Genomic DNA, 23710 nt, shown 5'->3' with positions numbered 1-23710 from the left:
AGTGTAATGTCCTCCTCATAATAAATGTTTTAGTAAGAGCAGGAAAGCATAGTGGAAAATAATTTTTGAGTAGTGATACAACTACTTTGATACAATCTAGAGCTGTTTCTGCAGTCACAGTACTGGAGCAAAACAATAACAACAATCTTGATATGCCACATTTTCAATAATTTTTTTGTTCTATATCAATTTAAGTAGATTTTCTCAGTTCAGGGGTCAGGTTGGTTGGCCGGGGGATGATAATGGCAGACTTAACACCCCCTTGTTGAGTCTGCTGAGGAGCTGCCACTGGATAAATACCATTCCTGACCCCAGGAGGGACATGGGGACAAAGGGAAAGGCTGAGATGGAGAGAACGTGGGAGAGAGAAAGACGCAATGAAGGCGACGATACAAAGAAAAAAAGTAAGTAGCAAACAGAGTAAACAGTGTCAGAGTGCAGGGCAAAAAGTGGGGGGAGGGTGAAGAAGGTGAGGAAGAAAGGATAGGCTTGTGTGGATGATGGTTGAATGATGTGAGCCTTTGCTGCATTCGAGCCACTTCTGCATCTTTGTTTCCATCAATGTTCAATAATGCAACGATGAGAGAGGGAGGAACACAAAATAAAAAGTCCATTACTGCCCCCGTGTGGCAGGACAGTGTAGCGTTTTTGGATCGAGGATTTATTTATTTATTTATTTAATTTTAGCATTTTTCATTCATGTCTGATATTTCTTATTGATGATGACTATAGTGGTAAACACAACAAACGTTCCTGCTGAAAATAACTACACTAATTAAGATGCTGTTATTATTGTTGCTAGTGTAAAAATATCTGCTAGTTTTGAAAACAATTTGGTATTTAAGACTGTTTCTACACTGGCATATCAGGTGTTATAGTCACATTAATTCACTCAGGATTTTACTGTAAACATCATAGCATTATAAGGATTTTTTTTTTATGATACGGTAATAAAATGTATGGTCTACAAGCAAAGTTCACTACTACAACTCCAGCAATTCCTGGACCTTCAGTAAGCAGTACATCAGTACATCAGGTAAGTAAGTGAGAACATTGTGCAGGCAGGAAAGATGGGACAGGAATTCATTCTTGACACTAATTCCTGTAAAAATGTTAAAATGTGGATTAAGTACCCTAGGGCCTCGAAAGGTTCCTGAAAAGCTTTTATGGTTGAAAAGGTGTTATTTTACAGTACTGTGACTGTTTTCTAAGTAGCACAAGAGTGAAATGGTATTCTTCAGGCAATCATAATCTACCTCCACATGCTGGGGCAAGGAAATGCAAGTTGTTATGTCCATCATGGCTTCTAATGGGGTCTGGAATAACTGGAGAGGAGACAGGTGGAGACAATACAGGGAGTTGCAAAGACAGAATCGAGAGAAGAGAAAAAAAGGATTAAGGATTCAGGGTTTAAGAAGACAAAGGAATAAAGAAAGCAAAGAAATGGAGTGTATAAGAGTGGGCGATAGCAAGGACAGGGAAATAAGCCTCGGGATTACTATTATATTCAATTTATACTGTATAAACAGCAGTGTAAGGTGAAGGGATTTTGTATGATGGAGAAACCATGCATTGTTGAGTTCTTGTGTATACATCCGTAATTTATTTGTAAAACCTGTTACAGAATCACATGAAATTTCCAAATTTCTAAGTAATACAATTTCCAATCCTTAATTAGATGCTTTGTGATCCATCTTGTGATGAACTGTATGTAATTCTATACCTAACCTGATGTTGATGAGCCCATTGTGCTGGATGAAAACGATGACATGGGTCAGGTTTCCATGGACGTTGGGATGGACGCATGAATGGAGATAACCGCTGTACAGAAAAAAATACAGACAGACTACATTAGAAAGGGAGAGGAACATTTGACAGCAACAGTCAGACTAACCAGGACTGTCTGGAGTTTTGTGTGTATGATGACTGTACACCTCATCAGATCTCTTGGCTGATTCCTAAAATAGGGAAACTACAACTTGAATGATGTCATTTCACGTTGCTCAACACTGGTGGCTTTTGGTAAAGTCTTGTCTTTCGTCTAGCCAGTGACCAAATGCCATTTCTCTCCTACACTCATTAAAGATGATCGGGATCTGACCTAGATCTGCATATGTAAATCTAATTACTTTTCAATCTTAGATTTTTACTGCAAAAAAGGGAATTATTATGTGATTTCCACCCTCACCTTTTCTTATCTGTGGTCCGAAAACATGAAAACGTTGAAAACAATATAACAGCGGACTAAAGTGGTTGCTGCCACCTACAGACGGTTATCTGGAAAGACAAGTCTACACCTCCCGTCATCTCATCTCTTTATATTAAAACATGAATATACTCAAGGAAAATCTATTCAAGTACTTTTGGATAACCTTTTTTGTATATTGTTTATTTATTTATTTGTTTGGCTGACATATATAATGAGATATGTGCGGGACAGGACATTATTAGAGGATTTGACTATCATTTTCGAATTATTTTTGTAATTATCACCCACAAGAAGGATTGTGAGTCCATGCAAGTTTCCATTCTATGCCAGGACCATTCCCCCCACTGAATTATGGGATTTATTTATTAGAAACATGGCCGACTTTGTCCAGGTTTGTGCAAACTTGTCAGAGGTTTACACTCCAATGAGCACTCAGTGTTTTACTGAAATGTTTCGTATTCACGTTGAAATATATAGTCAACAAGAACACATTTGCATGATGACAATGCGTTACTTTTTATGTTCAACCTCAAACCTCCTGGTAAAGTCAAAGTCAAGGTTACAAGGCGGGGCTTAACAGCTTCATAGTAATAACAATAGTAATATTTCACCTAAAATAGATAACAAACTACTAGATAACCAACAACGTAGCTATTCAGTGTATAAATATATGTGATGTCTCGTCTCATTTCATCGCCACACTCTGGTTATGCGAATTACGCAACATATTTGTCTTAGATAGACGTCCATGTTTGACACTCGTTAAAAAGACGTTTTATTAAATAGCCGTATCTTATTCAAACCAACCTAGTTTGGCTACGCTACACATCAAAACAAACCCATTCTTGCAGTCGCGCGTGCGTTTAACCAAAAGCGGAAGTGGTGGGAAGTGAGCGCTCTCCCATCGTCTGTACTCTTTCCTTACAGCTGTCTCACGTTGCCAGGCAGTGATGCAGTCAAGCTCGCTGGAAAATAAAGGAATACTTGTGTCGCGGCCTGGAGGATAACAAGTGCCCTGTCTCTGCGCCCACCATGCAAGCCCGTAACGTCGCCGAGTCCGCCTGCATGAGCCCGCACAGCGTGGATGTTTGATGGAGGCTGTCGGGCTGAAGCTGGGGAGAGAGAGGGGAAGCGTAGCGTTAGCTGGCTAGTTAGCTTTCGTGACAGCACAGCGAGAACACGGACTTCTCACCGCACACACACACACACACAGCATCTCACTGAATCACTCGTCATGGCTGCTAATAGTAACAATTTAACGCCCGGGATGGGAGAGATCATCCAGTTGAACGTCGGCGGCACGCGGTAAGCTTTCTAAACATGGAGGCTGGATAGATGCTTCAGTGTTGTTAGGAGCTTGTGTTGCATCAGTAGCAGTCATGCATGGGTGCAGCCAGTGGACATGCAGGTCCCGAGCTTTTGCTGTACTTAACATGAAAACATGACCTCATTATCTACCACCCTATGGTATACAACAGTATAATACAACAATATACAAGCTTTATAACTTTATTATTCTAGCTGCTTCAGTCAAAAGTATCGTGTGTACTGTGTGGTCACTGTTTTAACAAGCAGTGTGTACAGTGACGTGTGTGTGTTGGTACGCTATCATAAATAATAAACCATATCTTCATCCACACTGACCTGGTTTCCTCCACGACCTTTGCGTAGTCACGTCTGTGTTGTTGTTGTGTCCTGTAGCTTCAGCACCTCCAGACAGACTCTGATGTGGATCCCAGACTCGTTCTTCTCCAGGTCAGTGAATCTTCCTCAGCATGAGGCAGAGGATGAAGCAGCCCTCACCTCTATACACTCACACTTCATGGTTGAATGATGGTGTTTGTTGGCGTCTGATTCTGAAATGAGCATGTAAACACTGTGTGTGATACACACACACACATCAGAGCAGAGACCCATAGACCGCAGCATCAGGGGAGTTGAAATGATTAAATGTAACATCTCTAGACTCATCTGAGGCTAATTAAAGATGTGTTAGTGTGGCAGCTATTTAACAAGCCACTGGACCAGGATGTGTCTGTGCCACCACTGAACTTGAATAATAACAGACTTGTATCTCCTAGTTTACTTTCAGACAGGGATTCTTGTCAGGGTATTTCTTATTCTTAAACAATTTGTTTTTGTCTGTAGAGATTTGGACACACTGTACGTTTGTTTGGGAGTTCACTTCTATTTCTGTGTTTTGAAATGTCACTCAGAACAGAAGCTTATTCCAGTGTTATTCCAGTGTGCCAGCAGGGAACAGGTGGGGAACACACTGCAGACAGAAGTATCAGTGTGACCACAGCTGACTAAGTACAGTTAATGTATGTCAGTCTGCTGGTCCGGCTGTCTGTCTGCCTGCCTGTCAGTCTGCTGGTCCGGCTGTCTGTCTGCCTGCCTGTCAGTCTGCTGGTCCAGCTGTCTGTCTGTTTGCCCCAAAAATGTCTACAGTCAAACCTCACTCTGTGCATATATGACCAGAATATATAATAGAAAATACACAGCAGCGCTTTAGACAGATTAGTGGTTAGTTTTCATATAGTTTGGATGTTTACTGAAGGAAGAGGGAACAGAGCTGTGAAGTGGAAATGGAGAAGTACTTATGTTAACTGGAGCTGTGTGTGTGTGTGTGCTTGTGCATTTGTGTGTGTGTGTGTTTTCCAGTTTGCTGAGTGGAAGGATATCAACTCTTCGGGATGAAACTGGAGCTGTAAGTAGACTTTGTTGACTTTCTGAAAGGAAATGTGTCCTAATGATGTCATTTTATTGGATTTTCTAATTCATCTTATTTCACCACACTGTCTCTTATTTCATGTTTATCACTGTTTATTTATTTTTAATTTTCTGCCCTTGTAAATAACATTAGTTTAGCTGTTCATGAAGGGTTAAGTCATTGTGTGTGTGTGTGTGTGTGTGTGTGTGTGTGTGTGTGTTCCTCTGCCTCCAGATATTTATCGACAGGGACCCGACGGCCTTTGCGCCAATTCTGAATTTCCTCCGAACCAAAGAGCTGGACCTGCGGTAAGGCACGGTAACAAACATGTTTGTGCTGCAGAGCGTGTTGAGCTCAGACTGAACAAGCTTCCCTTCTTCTCTCCACAGAGGCGTCAACATCAGCGTTCTGCGGCACGAAGCAGAGTTTTACGGGATCACTCCATTAGGTGAGTTTAGCCCCTGTCTATACGGCTTTGCTGTTCAATTCCTGCATCCAAGCTATTGTGTAATGAGAACATCACATCACACAGATCGTCAGCGGTTACTGTGTGTGTGGGTGGGTGGGTGTGTGTGAACATCAGCAGATTTTGCATTATCAGCTTAGCAGGTGCAGTGCGAGAGGGAACAGTTTGTCTGAGGTTCACAACCTTGAAACCATCAGTTCCCTGTGATACTTTACTATTGTTTCACTTCCTGTTTCGGTCTTTTCAACTTCCATACATTGTGTCTGTTTGTGCGTGTGTGCGTGTGTGCGTGTGTGCGTGTGACTGTGTGCAGTGCGTCGGCTGCTGCTGTGTGAGGAGCTGGACCGCTCGTCATGTGGCAGTGTTCTCTTCCACGGTCACCTCCCTCCTCCAGGTAAACGCGGCGCTGTGGGATCACGTTGGCTTTGATCTGATTAGTGTTGAGTCATGTTGACATCTTTACCTCCTCATCCGCTCCTTTACCTGGCAGCCATCCCTGCCCGGAAAACCAGTCCCCCTGCCCCTGCCCCTGCCTCTGCCCCCGCGTGTGACGAGCGCCCGGGCCCGAGCGGAGCGGCTGGGTTCACCCGTGCCGCCCCCCCGCCTGACTCCGCCCTCCTGGGCCCACCTGGGACAGATAACAACCGCAAACTGGGTGAGCAGGATGAACGATGCTGTCATCATCGTCATCTACAAATCTCTATTTAAAAACATCCACAGTGACAGAAGAAGTGTGTGTGTGTGCTCACAGGTTTGGTGGTCGACCCGAGGAAGGTGCTGATTATAGCCGGACACCACAACTGGATCGTAGCGGCTTACGCGCACTTTGTCATCTGCTACCGGTGAGACTGCCACTGAGAGAGAGAGAGAGAGAGAGAGAGAGAGAGAGAGAGAGAGAGAGAGAGAGAGAGAGAGAGAGAGAGAGAGAGAGAGAGAGAGAGAGAGAGAGAGAGAGGTTGACTCACATCAAGTGGAAACATCAATAGTCTGAAAAACACAAAAAGGGTTTTAGAAGAGTTTTTTCAACCTTAGTCAATGTGAAATGTCATTAAGTGTAATAAAGGTGTAAAGACAAATAACAAAACTTTGAAATAAACACATATTCTTGTGTGTGTGTGTGTGTGTGTGTGTGTGTGATCTCACCCCAGCATAAAGGAATCCTCTGGCTGGCAGCAGGTCTTCTCCTCTCCGTACTTGGACCGCACCATTGAGCGCATAGCACTGAACGCCAAGGTGGTGGGCGGCCCGCACGGAGACAAGGACAAGATGGTGGCCGCCGCCTCCGAGAGCAGCATCATCCTGTGGAGCATCCAGGACGGAGGCAGCGGCAATGAGATTGGTAGAGCCGCTGTACCACGGTGATGTCACAGTATCCCCAGGGTGACACGTACACACACACTGACCCGCACGTCTCTGCCTCCAGGTGTGTTTAATCTGGGAGTACCTGTAGATGATCTCTTCTTCATCGGGAACCAGCTGGTAGCCACAAGCCAGACAGGCAAGGTGGGGGTGTGGAATGCTGTTACGCAACACTGGCAGGTAAGAGAGGAAGTGTGTGTGTGTGTGTGTATGCATGTCAACTGTTTTGTATCTGTGTATTTACATTCAAGTGTGATTTAACAAAATCTGTTATTCTGTGTATGATCACCATACATGGGACTGTTGTGACTTCACTTCTACCTGTGTGTGTGTATGTGTGTGTGTGTATTAGGTTCAAGATGTGGTTCCAATTACCAGCTGTGACACTGCAGGATCCTTTCTCCTACTTGGTTGCAACAATGGCTCTATCTATTACATAGGTACACACACACACACACACACACACACACACAGAGGTACTGGGAAACCTCTACTGTCACAGGATACAAACTCAGGAGACTGTGATTCCCCCCGACCCCCCCTCTCCCTCTCTCTCTCTCATATCATTGTTTTGTTAATTAATAATTAGTCTTTTAATTTGTGAGGCAACATGAAGTGGAGTGTGTGATTCCCGGGTGTGTGATTGTTCAGGCGCATCAGTTTGGATTAATGAGACTTTGAAAGACTTCATAGTTCAACCAGCTGGATGAAGATGTTGAGTAATAACAAGAGTATCAAACACACACACACACACACACACACACACACACACACACACACACACACACACACACACACACACACACACACACACACCATCTGCTGGCTCTCAGTCATAATCACTCCACTGATCGATACGCTGGATTCAGCTGATTGGTCACAGGTCACAAAAAAGTCAGCGATAGTGACCGCCATGATGGTGAAGTGCTGAAGACGACAAAACTCCCTCCACCCTCTGGCCTTGAACCTCTAAGCGCCAGCAGGAAGTGACCCATGTGATGTCACAGAGGTCACAGAGGTCACAGTCTCCATCTTTGTTGAAAATCAGTGGAATGCCCCTTTAAATATTCACATTTTGTAATTATTATTTGATCTAAGTGCTGTTTGGCTTCATTTGGGCTGGAAGACAGAAGTCCCCTCACCTCCGTATTTATTCAGTCACACTTTGAGCTGATGGAGACAACAGTGTTTGATTTTACTCTTTATTTCAGATTTGGTGTTCTGATCCCAGCCCATATTGTGAGCTGAATTTATTATCTATAATTTCATTCCTCCGTTTGACGAGCAGATACTTTGACTTTGCTCCGTCTCGGTTTGCAGACATGCAGAAGTTTCCGCTGAGGATGAAAGACAACGACCTGCTGGTGACGGAGCTTTACCACGACCCCTCCAACGACGCCATCACCGCGCTGTCCGTCTACCTCACGCCCAAGACCAGTCAGTACACACACACACACACGCACACACACACACACACACACGCTTTCCTGCTGTCTGATTACCGTCCTTCCACACTTCTTCACCTCTTCCTCGTCTGCCTCTCATTGGCAGTGGCCCGACTCATTACTTGTGTGTGTGTCCTCTTCTAGGTGTGAGTGGGAACTGGATCGAGATCGCCTATGGGACCAGTAGCGGTGCAGTTAGAGTGATCGTTCAGCACCCAGAGACGGTGGGATCGGGCCCTCAGCTGTTCCAGACGTTTACTGTGCACAGGAGCCCGGTGACCAAGATCATGTTGTCTGAGAAACATCTGGTGTCAGGTCAGGAAATGTGACAGGAGGCACCACTCTGTGTGTTGCGTGTGTGTGTGTATACATATGATTTACCTGTATCTTCGCTTTGGCGTGTCTCAGTGTGCGCGGACAACAACCACGTCCGCACCTGGACGGTGACCCGGTTCAGAGGGATGATCTCCACCCAGCCCGGCTCCACTCCTCTGGCCTCCTTCAAGATCCTGTCCCTGGAGGAGACGGAGAGCCACGGCAGCTACTGCTCCGGCAACGACATAGGTGAGAGAGCAAAGGGACCCACCAGGACATCTGTCCCTGGGAAGAAAGTACAGGGTTGAGAAGGACGTAACAGAAATGCAAGAAGAGATGAAGATTGTAGTTAGTGGTGTTGTGTGTGAGGTAGATGGGGACATTCTGGGGCTGTGTTCATCACAAAATCAATTCAGTATAATACTAAATGTTTACTACATTTATATTTAGTCATTTAGTTTTAATCCAAAGTGACTAAACAATAAAACACAAGCAAAGATGGAGTCTGGAGAGAACAACACTGTCGTAACACAAAAGCAGTGTTTTGTTGTATTGAGATGTGAGATGTGACTGAAGGGGAAACGCTGTGTTCTGCTTTCAGGTCCGTTTGGAGAGAGAGATGATCAGCAAGTCTTCATCCAAAAGGTCATCCCCATCACCAACAAGCTGTATGTGCGACTGTCCTCAACTGGAAGGAGGTACCATGTCCTCCCCATGTCAGAGCCTTTGGCCTGTACCTCAGAGTCCATGTGTGTACTTGAATGTGTCTGTAAACGTGTGTTTGTGTGTGTGTGTGTGTGTTAGGATCTGCGAGGTGCAGTCAGTGGATGGGACCACCATCTCTTGCTTCATGGTTCGGGAGTGTGAGGGTTCCAGCCGGATGGGCTCTCGACCTCGGCGGTATCTCTTCACCGGCCAGGGCAACGGCAGCATCCAAATGTGGGACCTGACTACCGCCATGGACACGGCCAACAAAGTAGAGGAGAAGAAGAAAGAGGGTGAGGAAGAGGAGAGGGAGAGCTGGGGAGGCTGAGAGGAGGAGGGCGTGTGTGTGTGGGCAGGTGTTCACTGGAGGGGAGTAAGGAGTGTAAAGCTGTGTGTTTGTGTTGTGATGTTGCGTGTAGTAGACCTCGGCGGGCCTTCAGAGGAGGAGCTGCTGCAGCTGCTGGACCAGTGCGACCTGAGCACCTCCCGCTGTGCCACGCCCAACATAAGCCCCGCCCCCTCTGTGCTGCACCACACGCGCCTCAGAGAGTCGTCTTCAAGGTGAGGAGGACAGAACTCACAGAAACCACAACACGCAGACACTTACACTGACCTACCTGCTCTTACCTTTCTCTCCGTTTCTCGTCGCTCCCCTCAGTTTGCAGCTACAGCAGGAGTCCATCCCTGAGAGCCAGGCTACCTACGGAGCGGTGCGGCCCTACAGAGAGAGCCCCCTGCTGGCCCGCGCACGCCGGACAGAGTCCTTCCAAAGCTATAGGTGCTCTTCATCTGCTTCATGATGTGATGTCATTGTTAAAGTGCAAACAGATGAGCCGGGTCTGTCAGCTGATCATAGATCGACCATACTAATAGAAAGTAAATCATAATACCATTGAAACAAATCTGAAAAACTGTAAAAAGGTTTAAACTTAGCTTCTATCTGCTTGTGTGTCTGTGTTATACATCTGTGACTGACATCCATCTGTCCATCTCACCGTAGGGACTTCCAGAACTTCAGCCTGAGTCGAGGGATCCTGGAGTGCGGGGGTCAGGTGTTCCCGGGCCCCGGCCACGCCCCTGACGCACGCCGTTCCCTCTGTGACTTCGGCCCCGAGGATAGTGATCGCCGCTCCTCCGTCATGGAGCTCTGGGCCGGCCGGGCGACCGCCAGCGTCGCGGCGGCGGCTGCAGGCGTCCCCGGGGCAAAGTCGGAAGGCGGACTCCAAGAAGCTCCACGGCAACCGCCCGACAGCCCCATTCCTGGAGGCGACGTCAGGCGGAAGGTGCAGCCGGAGGAGGGCGAGGGTTTGGGATGTGGAGGAGACGGCGTGAAAGCGGAGGGAGGCGCGAGGAAGAGGGGAGTGCTAGAAGGAGGACTGTTTCTGGGGAGGAAGAAGGCTCCCCCAGTGCCACAGCTCTCCTCCCTCCCCCCGGTGTCCGCCGGCTCTGATGGAGGAGGCAGCGACTCCTCTGCCACCGCCTCTCCCTCTCCTACCAGACTGAGCACCTCCACCTCTCCGCGGCACAGGAAGCTGGCGCCCGAGCTGTCCAGTCAGGACAGCAGCAGCCTGTGAGAGCGGCCGCCTCCCTCACCTCATCTCATAGAGGCTCTGATGGAACTCTGGGGCGCAGAGGAGTCAGAATACCATCGACCCCACAACACCTCGGCCCCACGTCGCCGTCGCCTCACTCAGTTTCTTTCCTGGGCTGAAAAATCTCTATTTAAAATACCAAACTTTATTAATTTAAGTGGAATTCTTACATCTTACAGCACGAAGAAGCAACACCAACAAAATGGAGAAACGTGTTTTCGTTGCGATGGAACCAAACTAACTCTCCTTTCTCTTCGTCTTCATCACGCCTGTGAAATCTGCTGGCTGCAACTGGAGCTTTCATCCTCTTTTTTCTTTTGTGGCTTTCTGTCGTCTCAGCACTTTGGTGATGAGTTCAGCACTTTCAGGCCGGAGTTAGAAAGCATTCTGCTACACCTGCATAGTTTCAGTTCACAGTGTCTCACATGCGGCACGAGACTTAATAGTGGTCAGTCGTGTTGAAGGTGGGATGCCGTAAATTCTCTTGAAGAAGCTCAGTAAAGAGTTGGCCTGTATCAATGATCACATTCACACTAATATCAATTGTAGCTCATTTGCACAGGAACACAAATATTTTCGATTGATCTTTCCTGTGATGTCAGAAGGACGTCACATGGTTCCATCAATCACAATATGCCTCTGCACCCGTCACATGACTCACTAGCAGTATAACAACACTACACTCACCTCATTAGAAGAACCTACACTACATCACTTTAGTGCTTTGAAGCGTTTGATCGCGTCCCCTCCGCTGCAGTGCCTTATGTACCCTGACTGTTATTGGCCGGTCTGTCTGTCCTCAGGCCTGAATGGACCGGTGCACTCTTATGTCACACCTACACACTGGGCCAACATGAGAAAACATGATGCAGTAAATGTGATGCACCTCTGTTGTTGCAGCAGCCGACCCAATAGAATCTCCAGTAAAGTTTGTTCAGAGTAAAAATGAGTACTTGGATCTATTTTTCCTTCTCTTGTTAATAGACGATGTTATATTCTTCGGCCGTCTGTCCCGTAGATTCTAACACGCTGCTTTTCATTTAAACATTAGAACACCGACCACGTGGCCTCCGCCTGTACTAAGATGTAAAGTGAAAAACAATATCCTTATATGGACGCATTGATACGTTGTGATGGTCTGTTGGTACTTAACACTGTTGTCCATGACATATTATATTGATCATATACTGTATATAGCCTATATTGATATTATCATGCTACCGGACCTAATTGCATTACTTGCACTATTAAGTCTAACATTGCTCGTGTTTGCGTTAGATAAATGAATATGGAGTGTGACGTGTGTGTGGGTACGTCTGTCTGTCCTCCCTTGGTTCCTCTCTGGCTCTGTTTACATTATATTTCAGCCAGATGTTAGTGAGCTAAGTTAACACATATCTTGTGTACTCACACTGTCCTATATATTGTTTATTTACATCAATATGCATGTAGAAATGCATCATTATGCTGTGTTGTTATGATTTGCTGTCATTGTGAACATTGCATCACGGTGTTGTTGCTATTTAAATTAAATCTGTGTTCACTAAAAGCTCTAATTTTACGTGTTGTCAGAAAGTCATTTCCTCACATTGTTCATGTGTAGAAGTTAAACAACAAAAATCATTTGTGTGCGTCTGTGTGTGTGTTCTGATAAGTGACTGATGAGCTGAATCCACACACACCAAACACTGAAATAAAGGCACCAGTCACCACAGTATTTAGTACACCGTTTGTCTGGATAACTTGCCAAAGTACATGAGTGTGATGTGTACGTGTGTGTGGGTGTGTGCGTGCGTGCGTGACTGTCCCAGCGCTTTCATTTCTCTAACCTTCTTGTTCAGACAGTCTCCTCTCTGAGACGCCATCTGTCGTCATTGTGATTTATGAGTTTAATAAAGCTGTGTGTGTGTGTGTGTGTGTGTGTGTGTGTGTGTGTGTGTGTGTGTGTGTGTAGCTCAGGGCCACACTGTCCCTTACAATCACTCCACAAGCTCTCTTTTCACAGCCTGTCCCTGCTCGTGTGACTGACAGTAGCTGTGAGTGTTTGAGCGTTGCCCTTGTCACAATGGTCTCCTTCAGCGAGGGCACAGTTGTTACTGCCACTTTGTTAATTTCAACTTTGCCTTGATGTCCCCTCAAGGGACGCACAGGAAAACTAAATTACTGCTGCATAGTTTTGACAGAGATATGGCCCCCCTGTGTGTATGAGTTTTTGTGTGGGTGTGAGCGGCTGACAAATTCTTGCTCCAGTTTATTGTACATCTGTGGCTTTATTGTTGTATTTTACTGAGTCAACTGACAACGTTTCCTAAAATGACACCAGTCAGTGAAGTTGGTTAGAAGGTGGAAGAGTGTTACACTAAGGGAGAAAAGTGTGGCTTTGCTATTCTAAATGAATACTATTAGCTCATCAAGGCCTCGTTTGCAAACAGTTTAAACTTAGGCAGAAGTTTGTTGTACTAAATTTCTCACTTGACTCTTTCCTTGTCTCACATGCTTTTTTTCACACACACACACACACACGTACACACATCAAATCCTCCAATTCTTACTGGGACATGTCTTGCTATATGGCTGGTGTTGTAACACTTAACGTCCTCATGCATTCACATTTTGACCTCCTTGAAGAGCCAAAGCTCTAACATGAAGGTGTGTGTATGCTGACGTCTCCTCTGTCCATGATGGAGTAAAACTAAATGAACCTTTTCAAATTTGTCTTTGACTTTCTTTTCATCATTTTCTTTCAAGAAGTATGTGCTCTAAATGTGGCTAAAAAAAGCTGATGTTTTTTTCTGGAAGCTCAAATTTGACTTGATGATTCAATGTTTGCCAAGTTTACACTAAGCAGATCTGTAAATTAAAGAAAATTAAGTAAAACAAGAATCCAAAATGAGTTTCTAGACCAGGTCATTATTTATCATTGGTCAGAAAAGACAAAAAACATTGATCAATAAGTCATCTATAAATAAACCTTATTATACATCAATCAATAATAATACTGCAAGTGTAAAAAGCAACAATACCTTCAGCTTATATTATACAGAAAATAACATTAACACCCAAATGTCTTTACACAGAATTTCAACATCTCTTGTTGACATATGCACGGGACGCTTAGCTTCCTCTACACATCAAAGGCCCAACCAGCAGAATCCCAATCTTAACTATTCTTTATCTCGACAAAACAGCACATGACGAAGATTTGTTTCACTTCAAAGTTGAATGAAAACTAGATCGACAAAGATTTCACTCATGAAGGTAAGAGCACGTATTTAGGTTTACTGTGGATGTGCAGCTCCTCTGATATGTATACGGTCAAAAAACACTTACGTCACGGCACATCAGTGATCCCAGCCACATTAAGACATTTAAAAACAATTGGCATTTTCGTACTAAACTAACACCAAAGCCAGTTTTCCTCTAGTCGTTCTAAAGCACGGTTGCTGCTGGTAACGTACACGCTCACTAGGCACAATCACGAGTGACACTGAATGAACAGCTGACTGGTTTCCCTCAGATTGAGTTAATTTCTAGACTGATCTAATGTTAAGTAAACGTTTCTTCATTTTTCAACCCGATTTGACGACGCTTCTCTACTTGGCATAAAGAGACAATAAATCACAAACCATCCTCTGTATCCACTTATTGCCCCACAAGTCCCCGAAGACCTGAACCGGCCGGGAGGGAACGATGTGGCATTACACACAGTTCCTTTGCTTCATAATACACTTTATCATTCTAACTGCAGGAAATATGGATCTAGAGAACCATTATTGCTCCCTTCAGGTCAGGATCCATTGAACATTATTATAAGAAATTACTGTGAATTTAACATTTCAATTAATCTGCCTTTGTGATCAGCATGTTTGACATATTTTGGATAGAACTGAACTGAAATGATTCATCCTGATAAGCCGACGTTACAGTTTGGTCAGATAGGCCTGAAGTACATGTGTGATACCTGATTAAGGCCTCTGCCTCTTCTCTTACAGATGTGTGTCGGTGAACAGGGCGTGCTCCTTTTTCACAGAACCAAAGGCCTTGATGGCGTCAACAAGATCTTCATCCTCCACATACTGTAAGACAACACACCAAGACACAACGTCAGGTTTAGTCCACAGGAGCAAAGATGACATCATTCATCTGACTGATCTGCCAGTGTGTGTGTGATGAGACTGAGACCATTTTGACGTGCGTGTGCACAAAGGAGTTGATTTTGGATGCTTCATGCCTTTAAGAAATCCCCAAAGCAGCTTGTTCTACTGATGTTTGGTAATAAATGTTCTTATCTGTATTTGATGTTGTGATTATGTTGTTGACAATAGGTTTGAACCCTAGTTCCTCATTTCATTCTGTTGCTAAAGATTCACCATTGCTTTCACAAAAGCATTTTATTTCTCATTTAGCTTCTTACCAGTCCAGAGTCGTGTCCCAGTGGGTTGTCCCAGCTTCCTTCCTCTATTAGTGACTTCTTGTCTATCAGCTGACTGACGCTGCGGTGCAGAGGATGCTGGGAGTAGGCGGAGTTGAGGTCTGTTTGGCTGGGAACCCGCAGGACAGACATGGGGCCCACAATCTTCGTGTCTGTCAGACCCTGAGAGATGATTTTTGTAATCAGGTAATACTCAAATTCTGCTTGTTATGTATATATATATGGAGATATCTCTCTCTCTATACATATAGATATATGTATATATATATATGGTGTAATATTTCACATTCTAGAAACATATTGTTCACTTCTTCAAGCCATTTTTGTGAAAATGTTGAGGAAATACACGCCTGCATGTTAATGTATGGTTCTTATGGTTTGCTATAAACACTAAATGATTTTAGGCTGAAACGAGTGCCTGGAAACAGCCTGCATACTTCTTGTTATACTGAGCTCATTCTGGCTTTCAGAATCCATTTGATACATTGGGATCCAATCCAACCAATTCAGAACCAAGTCATGTTTTGTATAAGTGAAAAACTGCAAAACTGAAGAAAGACCTCAACTCAACTCAATTGTAAACTCAGCCAACAACAAAAGTTTCATTTATGTATTTAGATTTTTGGTGTCAGCTTTTGTGCAAATCAAATGCTCCTCAGCTATCTACCGCACAGGGACCCTTCCTCATCGTCTTATCAGGTCGTCTGTCCTACAGTGCCACTGAGTGGCCAAGCCAGGTAATGATATGAAATCTCCCTCCACCCATTACACCCCAGGCTGTTTATGAAGGATCTCTGCCTAAGTGACACACCCAACATTAAAGGCTTATTACTTGGATCATAAAAGGTTTTTGTAACATATTTTGAGATACTCAGGTTATACATCATTGATAAAAAACGCAAAGAATATTTGGTGAGATTTAGTTTTTTTTTTCTCAGCAAAATAACTGCATTTAGTTTTCTGATGATATAATGAAGAGAATAAAGTGAAAGCATGTCACACTGTTGTCTCTGTTCCAGGAAGATCAAACCATGCAGATTTTCCTCTTTTCAGACACAGAACATACACCATGTTGGTCACTTCAGTGCTTTTCTGCTTCAGGCTTTTAAGTGACGTGAGGTGTGCACATTCTGTCTGAAATATGCAAACACTGTCACACAAGCGCACGCATGCACATATAGCACACAAATTCACAATCCCATACCTCAGTGTGCACAGTGTAGCTTTTAAGTGTAACGTTGCTGATCTCAACACAGCCAGCCACAGTGTCAAACTACAGGGGACAATAAAGCAAAAGTTAAGAGGGTGAGGAAAGACATCTTACTGTGGGACGATCAGGAAGGAGCACAGAGCCGGAGTGATGTTTAGAGCACAACTCAGGATAGGGCGTCTGAGACAGAGAGAGAGATAAAGAGAGAGAGAGAGAGAGAGAGAGAGAGAGAGAGAGAGAGAGAGAGAAAGAGAGAGAGAGAGGAGAGGAGGGGTGGGTGGAGTGGAGGGAATCGGAAGAGAAATGAGAAATGAGAAAAAGCGAAAGAAAGATGGGAAAAAGAAAAACAAGCGATAATTAGAAGAAAAGATAAGAAAACAAGATGCACAATGGAAAAGTAAAGTATAAATTAAAGTAAAGTTAAGCAGTAAAGTGAAAATAAATAAACCAGTAAATAAATACACCCTCAAGTGAGAAAAGCGTAAACAGCATTTGACGGATGACGGAAAACATGCAGTTATGTTTAATGGAATCAAACAGACGACATGTTGAAAGATCTGGTTGCAGGAATTTGAAAACCCAAATTACGCTGCAAAATACTGATAAATATAAGGTAGCATGTGCTTTTTGGCCCCCTCTGGTGGTACATAATGAGTTGACCCTGTAGAAGGAAGAATTGTTTTATATGATCAACCAGTATAAGAATTCATACATCAAATTGTGATGTGGAGAACTTAAAAAGCTAACAATTGTGAAGCCCCCTCCCTTTCCCCCCCTCACACACACACACTCCCACTGCTCTCACCATGTACGTCTCCCTCCCAGCCTGTTTGGTGTTCTGCAGCATGACCAGCGGAGGGCGCTCTCTGGCTGAGGAATTCTTTCTCAGGGCCCTGAGAGGATGAAAAGCAAGAGGTTCCACTCTTTGGTACTGCTGTGCAAAACCTTTAATATGTCGCACTGCTTAGTTTATATACATTTGTTTATATATATTTGTTTGTATGGATGTTCCTATTCTGTCCCAATTGGGCCTTTAACATTTGATCTGCTTACCTTTGTAGCACGAGCCCCAGCAGTATGGCGAGCAGAAACAGACCCAGAAGGACGAGCAGTCCAATGAACCACGCCTCTTTGTAAATTGGGGATGCTGACATGTTGACTTCCTGACTTCCACTGTCTGCAGATTCCAGGGGACCAGGAGAAAGACAGGGAGGGATAGAGAGAGCGAGAGAACGAGAGTGAAAGAGGTAGAGAGAGAGAAGGACAAACCAGATAAAGCAGATACCAGAAGTACTGTACAATATTCACACTTGATTTTGGTTTGAGAAACACTTTAAAGCACGCCGACAAAACTGCATGTTTGTAAGATTGTGTGTGTGTGTGTGTGAATATTACCAAGGCCTGTGGCAGGACTGTATCTGATGGTGGGAGTGGTGGCACTGCCGGTGTCTGTGGTACACGTCACCCGCAATGACAGAGCTGAAATGAACAGAACCAGAGGGAGAGAGAGAGTCATAGAGAGCGAGAGAGAGAGCGAGTCACAGAGAGAGGGAGAGCGAAATAGAGGGAATGCTTTCAAATACCAAAACTACCATAGCCCCTTTCAAATGTCTCATCATGAGCTGTAGTTGTTGCCGTTTTTGTTTTTTATTAGTTAATTTAAGTGTGTTTCTATGTGCATTTAGCTTTCCTGCCCGATGTTTTCCAACTTAAACTCAGGGCGGGAATGCAAAATTCCCCCGCCAGAGCCACGTCTCCTGACCACTCCCAACCGCCGCCCTGTTGCCGTGGCATTCCTGGTACGTAATCTACAGACGGCGTGCATGTTTGAATAATGCATTAGTGTCCTTGACAGTCACATCAAACTGCAAAACAAATCTCCTCCCTGGTAAATAAAACACCTCTGCAACGGAACGATAAACTGTTTAAAGACAAAGCTCAACAAATTCATAAGCACTGAGAGGCTGCAAAAACAAACTACAAAAAAAACTAAATCACACGAACATAATAACAACAATAATTAAAGCTAACATTCCCAGTAGTAATATCCCATAGGATAAATACCATAAACACACGTAAGGTGTGATCTGATTTCATAAAAGTGTGTGTGTACGAGTGTGTAAGTACTTTTCTGTGAGGTTCGTGCGATATGAAGATAGCTGTAGAAACCAGTGTAGACCCTCAGCTTCCTCTCAGTCACACTGTACTCTCTCAGGGGCCCATTAATGGAGAAGGACCCCTCCCAGTCCAACCAAATGATTGTCAGGTTGCTCCCCACGGAGAAAGGAGAAACATACTGGGGGGCTGCGGGGAGAAAGGACGGAAGATACAATTTTTACAATTTAGAAAAAACAAAAACTGTATGGGTTGGGATCAATAGAGAAGGAAGACAAACTTCACCCTAACCTTTACGTGTTTACTTTACTTTACTTAGATAATGTGGAAATAAATACAATGTCAATATGGATAAAAGTGGGAAAACACAGTTAAGTAAATTAATAATAAAAAAATTAAACCTGACTTGACTCTGCAATTAAGAAGGATATAGGAAACATTCTGTAGGGATATTTGGTGGGAGGTAATAGAAAATGCAGAGTGTTACCCTCTGTCAGTGTGGTCACAGTTGTCCAGTTGGAGGCGGTGCTGCCCATGTTGTTGAAGCAGGCGGCTCTCAGCTCGTAGGTGGAGTACGGCTGGAGACCTGCACAGTTTGGGTCACACAAAAAGGGCTTATTCATACAAATGTACATAATATAGATAAAGACAGGACACAATTTATACTGCAAATTATATATGAGTGAGTGTCATAAGTGAGCAAAAAGGCAATAAACAATAAATAAAAATGGTGTTACTACTATCACTGCTTTTACTCATGATGTCACAGCATGGACTCACCTGTAACATTGTAGCTCCGCCTCTTACCAAAGGAAATTGTTTCTATTGGTCCTTTGTCGCAAGCAAGTGGCACAGGCTGGGCGGGCTGAGGGCACGATGATCTGATATGTAGCTCACAGCTGGGGGGGAGGGAGGGGTGTATTGGCATATTATGGTATGTACATGTTATCATAGACAACAATCATAAACAAACATCAAACATATACTGTATCAAGAGCAGTGTGCATTTTCCTCAGTCACTCCTCACCTCTCGATAACTCCATTAGGTGACACAGGTTCATCCCATTCCAGCTGAACAGAGCGGGAGGTCAGGGTGACAGGGCGAGGCGGTGGCTGGTGGGCTGGGGGGGCAGCCAGGGTACGGAGCTCACCCAGTGGACCCTGGCTACAGCACTGACATGTATAGACAAAGAAAGAAATACACGTGATGTGTCTAGGAAAAATATATGATAAAACTGTGTATTTACTGGTACAAATTGTTATATTCTTATCCAGTGTTACAGTAGTATTACCTGATAACATGTACAGGCTTTTACTCCTATCAAGTACTGTGTGTAAGGACGTAGACCATGTAGTGTCTGCTGATAGGACGTCCCCTCCGAGAGCTACGGGAAGGAGGATGGTGTGAAGACAGGGGAATTTGTGAGGTGGGTGTGGTGTTTTTACAGAAAAAGGGGCAAGAAAGACAGATGCCTCGCTGTGGCATTACAAAACAATACAAATACAAATACAAATCTCCTGTAGTAGAGTCATGTACAGTTTACAAAACTAAACTCTTGAACCCACGCTTTAGAGAACAGCAGGCCCCCCTTCATGTGCAGCAACCACATTCCAACACCAGTACATATCCTAATGAAAGTGTTTTGACAAGAGTAGTGGTGTAAAAGTAATTTTGAAAATAAAAATATCCCTCTTAAGTACAAATTCTCTAGTTCACATGTTGCAACAATGTGAGATGATGTATTGTGTGTTACCAGAGTGTGTGTGTTGTGGTCCAGTGAGAACACCCTGTAAAGGCTCACAATCCCATTGGGTTGAGCTGGAGGACGGATTTCCACTACTGCTGATGTTGCTGAGATCTTCAGGAAAATAGGCGAGTGTACACCCTCAGGTGGGGCGGCTCCCGTTTTACCGCTGGCCCAGGGACTGGCAGAATGACCGGCAGAGTTCACTGCCCAGACCTGTCGGTCAAAACAACATGTTTGTCATGTAGAGCATAAAACATCATACAGGCACTATATAGTATATTGTAACTGTATGAACGTTACTCATTTTAAGAACTCTTAACGATAAGCGCTCTTCTTCATTACCCAGTATGCACCAGAACAACAATGGGATATGAGTCAACTCATTGGACCATCCATCAAAACTACCATTAGCTGTGAGAGCAAAAACCTTTTCACCATGCAACCCAGATATCTACACCAACATATCTGCATGACAATTACTTTTCACCTTCATCAAGGAGTAATACACGCACGCACACACACATGCGTGCACACACACACACACACACACACACAGATACATGCATAGACAAACACAAACACATATGGTAATCTTATTTGTGTGCTTGTGTTTGGTATAATTAGAGGCCGTACACAGCACAGGGTCAGACAGGGTGGAGATTTGCATGTGTAAGTCATCTGTAGCCTGTCAGAAAAAGTGCAGAAGGCAGATGGATGAGTTTGAGCTTTGGTGTTGAAAGTGTGCGCGACTGTGCTCGTGCGATGCATTGTTTGTGGTCAGGACGGCAACCTATGTACTTGTGTGTGCGCGGACGCGACGGCGTTAAGAGTTGAATTAACCTCAATAATAGTCAATTAGGCTGTGATCAATCAGACTGATTGATCTAAGTGACAGCACAGATGGACTGAGGTGGGAGGAGGGGTGAAAGAGGGGAAGACGGAGAGACTGAGAATGGGGAGGACAGGAGGTAGGTTGGACATGAGACAGAGAGGAGATAGAAATCCCTCTGATAGTGCACAAATAAACTTACTATAGTCAACAGCATCAAACAGACCTGTTTTAATGTCTCTTAAAGGATGGAGAAAGATGTAAATGTTACACACAAGAAAAATATTGAAGATCTACACAGGAATAAAGGCCATATGTTTAAGATGTTTTTACTTTAATTTGATTCTTAATGACTGTAGGAATCCAATTTAAGTTTATGTTTATGTGCATTTCTCCAGTCCTTATCTTGACTTGAAGGATATGAGGAACATATGGTGCCTGCCAAAATGCTGTTGATGCATTCTGTAAAAGGAGCAGTAGTGCTGTCTGATATTGCAAAACTCATTCCCACTGATAACACACTGAATCAAGGTTTTATAGCTTTAGTTTGAAATGTGACTTTGCAGACTGCAGTAGAATCCGTCCAAGACCACTTAATATCTAGCTTTCAAGATGAATAAAAGAAAGGATAGAGGGCATGAATGAATTTATGTGACAACTTGATAATCCACTTGATCACAACAGTTGCGCTTACTGTCTTTGATTACTGTAGTGATGATAACCTGTTGCAAGTGTTGCTAGTAATTGCTGCAAATGTGTAGAACCTCTCCTGAATACACAAAATATCCTTAAACAGACTTTAGAAAAAGTTAAATGGGGCTCAGTGCATTAAAAGATTTTTTTAAATGTTTGGTTTCTACATGAAAACTACTTTTATGCATGTTTAAAAAAAAAGTCTTACTGTGAATATATCAACTTAGTCATGGCAACAAGAGATTCCTACCCAGCAACAACCATGTTCTTTGCCCAGTAGCAACATGGTCCAAACCTCAGTGTGACGCAAGCTGTGAGGATTGATCAAGAAGTTTGTGCTACATAGACAGAACTGAGAGAAAAAGTTCAAAGTTAAAGTCAGATTAGATCACCTCGCCCTTGATCCAATGCTAAAAGGTAAAACTCATTTCTTTGTCCTTATATCATCTACAGACATTTTACTGCTTTCTCTTCTCTCGCGTCCCCTCCTCTCCTATTGGGCCATGATTTGGCTTATCGGACACAAAATAAAAATACACCTCGTTCGCTGCCACGGCAGCGAATGAGCAGCCATGGCAACAAACGACTACAGAAAACTTCCACACTGTATTGGAGGCATTTTATTGGCTGACTGGACTGCCGACGCAATTCAAGCGCGCTGATAGGGCGGCGGAGCGACTTGGCGGGTGCGTCTAGTCGGGGTGAAGGGGCTAAGTTGTGTGAAAGTGGGCAGTAATTAAAACCAAGCATAAAGCTGTCAATAGGAGCTTATGACCCAGTGTAATTAGCCTAATATGATTTCTCTCTCTGCACTGTGCTGTGCTCAACTGAACTGACTTATCGTCCTTGTGTACGCCTGAAACACACAGAGAGAGAACGTGCGGGAACCACATAGATACACAGGCAGATCAACAGTTAGATGAAAACAAAGGCAGACAGGCGGACAGAGGGACTGACAGACAATAAACTCAGATGGAAATATCACTAAATTTACTCTCAATCAATCTGGCCTCGCGCACATGTTCACATGCACATGCAATCACATGGAATGCTTTTGTGTACATGGCCACGTATGTGTGCAACAGGAAACACAGGCGCACATTCACACACATTCTCTGTCCACTGGCAAACCCTCTGGGGACATGTAGCGGTCGCCATTAAAAGGTCTTTCCAATACATACTCAGTTACCAAGGGGGCTAACAGTTAATTCGATTGGCTGGCTGGTAATCAGGAAGTGGGTGCTCTGAGGGCCTGGTGATTAATGGCTCTGTTGCCCGCCCGTCATCTCACCAAGCTCCTCCCTCCCTCCCTCCTCCTGTCATAAATTAGGACCCTCGTAAATAAAGACGGCACCACAATCAGGCAAACTCAATCAATTACACAGGTTCCCTGGCCTCGGCTCACATGTCTGACAGGCGGGAATGCTAATGTTATTGTTGCTTCCAAAGGGCTAGCCTGTCAATTAGCGTGGTGACGCACAGCGCAGCAGCATTAATATGGACTCCACCATTTAACACCTGGCTTATCACTTGGTTTGTTTCTTTCTGTGTATGTTGTCTATGAATGCATGTGTCGGGCACGTGAGGGTGACTGTATCAGCAGAAGGGAAGCACGTGTGTGTGTGAGTGAGACTGTGCTTTTGGAAGACATTTCATTGTGAAAACAGGTTGTCTGATCAGATCTCATCTCCAAATGAGGTTCACAGATCACAATAAAACATTTTGTACTCGTGTCCAAAGCAGAGGACAAAGACAAAATGTTTCTATGCCAGAGAGGAGAGTGCGAGTATTTGTTTTTGCCATTGTATTGCTGAACGAAGAGATAGCTTCTACAACTTCATCTTCATTGAAGCCTGTACCAAGGTTATATGGTTCATAG

The 23710-nt window shown here is 44.1% G+C and overlaps 2 protein-coding genes across 2 annotated transcripts in view; one reads left to right on the top strand and one right to left on the bottom strand.

The window, feature by feature from the left end:
- Positions 1–3130: 3130 nt before the first annotated feature.
- On the top strand, positions 3131–12528 carry kctd3 (potassium channel tetramerization domain containing 3). The gene is made up of 19 exons (XM_076156028.1): positions 3131–3514; positions 3911–3964; positions 4874–4919; positions 5157–5230; positions 5312–5370; positions 5702–5782; positions 5879–6043; positions 6140–6230; positions 6537–6727; positions 6812–6927; positions 7100–7187; positions 8068–8184; positions 8337–8507; positions 8601–8756; positions 9109–9205; positions 9312–9505; positions 9632–9773; positions 9871–9990; positions 10213–12528. The coding sequence occupies exons 1-19, from the start codon at positions 3294–3296 to the stop codon at positions 10784–10786; spliced, it is 2757 nt and encodes a 918-aa protein (XP_076012143.1). The 5' UTR covers positions 3131–3293; the 3' UTR covers positions 10787–12528.
- Positions 12529–13808: 1280 nt separating this feature from the next.
- Positions 13809–23710, bottom strand: part of ush2a (Usher syndrome 2A (autosomal recessive, mild)) — a 169448-nt gene continuing 159546 nt past the window's right edge. The window contains 12 exon segments of the mRNA XM_076156076.1: positions 13809–14880; positions 15219–15398; positions 16561–16626; positions 17252–17339; positions 17500–17643; positions 17844–17925; positions 18574–18750; positions 19049–19147; positions 19342–19460; positions 19589–19734; positions 19854–19946; positions 20316–20522. Of these exon segments, the coding sequence (XP_076012191.1) occupies positions 14791–14880; positions 15219–15398; positions 16561–16626; positions 17252–17339; positions 17500–17643; positions 17844–17925; positions 18574–18750; positions 19049–19147; positions 19342–19460; positions 19589–19734; positions 19854–19946; positions 20316–20522 (1491 nt within the window). The 3' untranslated portion in view covers positions 13809–14790.

The sequence above is a fragment of the Genypterus blacodes genome, unplaced genomic scaffold (assembly GCF_046128005.1).
Source record: "Genypterus blacodes isolate CSIRO-AG114 ecotype Tasmania unplaced genomic scaffold, CSIRO-AGI_Gbla_v1 ptg000067l_1, whole genome shotgun sequence".
NCBI classification, from domain to species: domain Eukaryota; kingdom Metazoa; phylum Chordata; class Actinopteri; order Ophidiiformes; family Ophidiidae; genus Genypterus; species Genypterus blacodes.
Note: the sequence above shows the minus strand (reverse complement) of the source record. Positions and strands in the feature narration are given on the sequence as shown.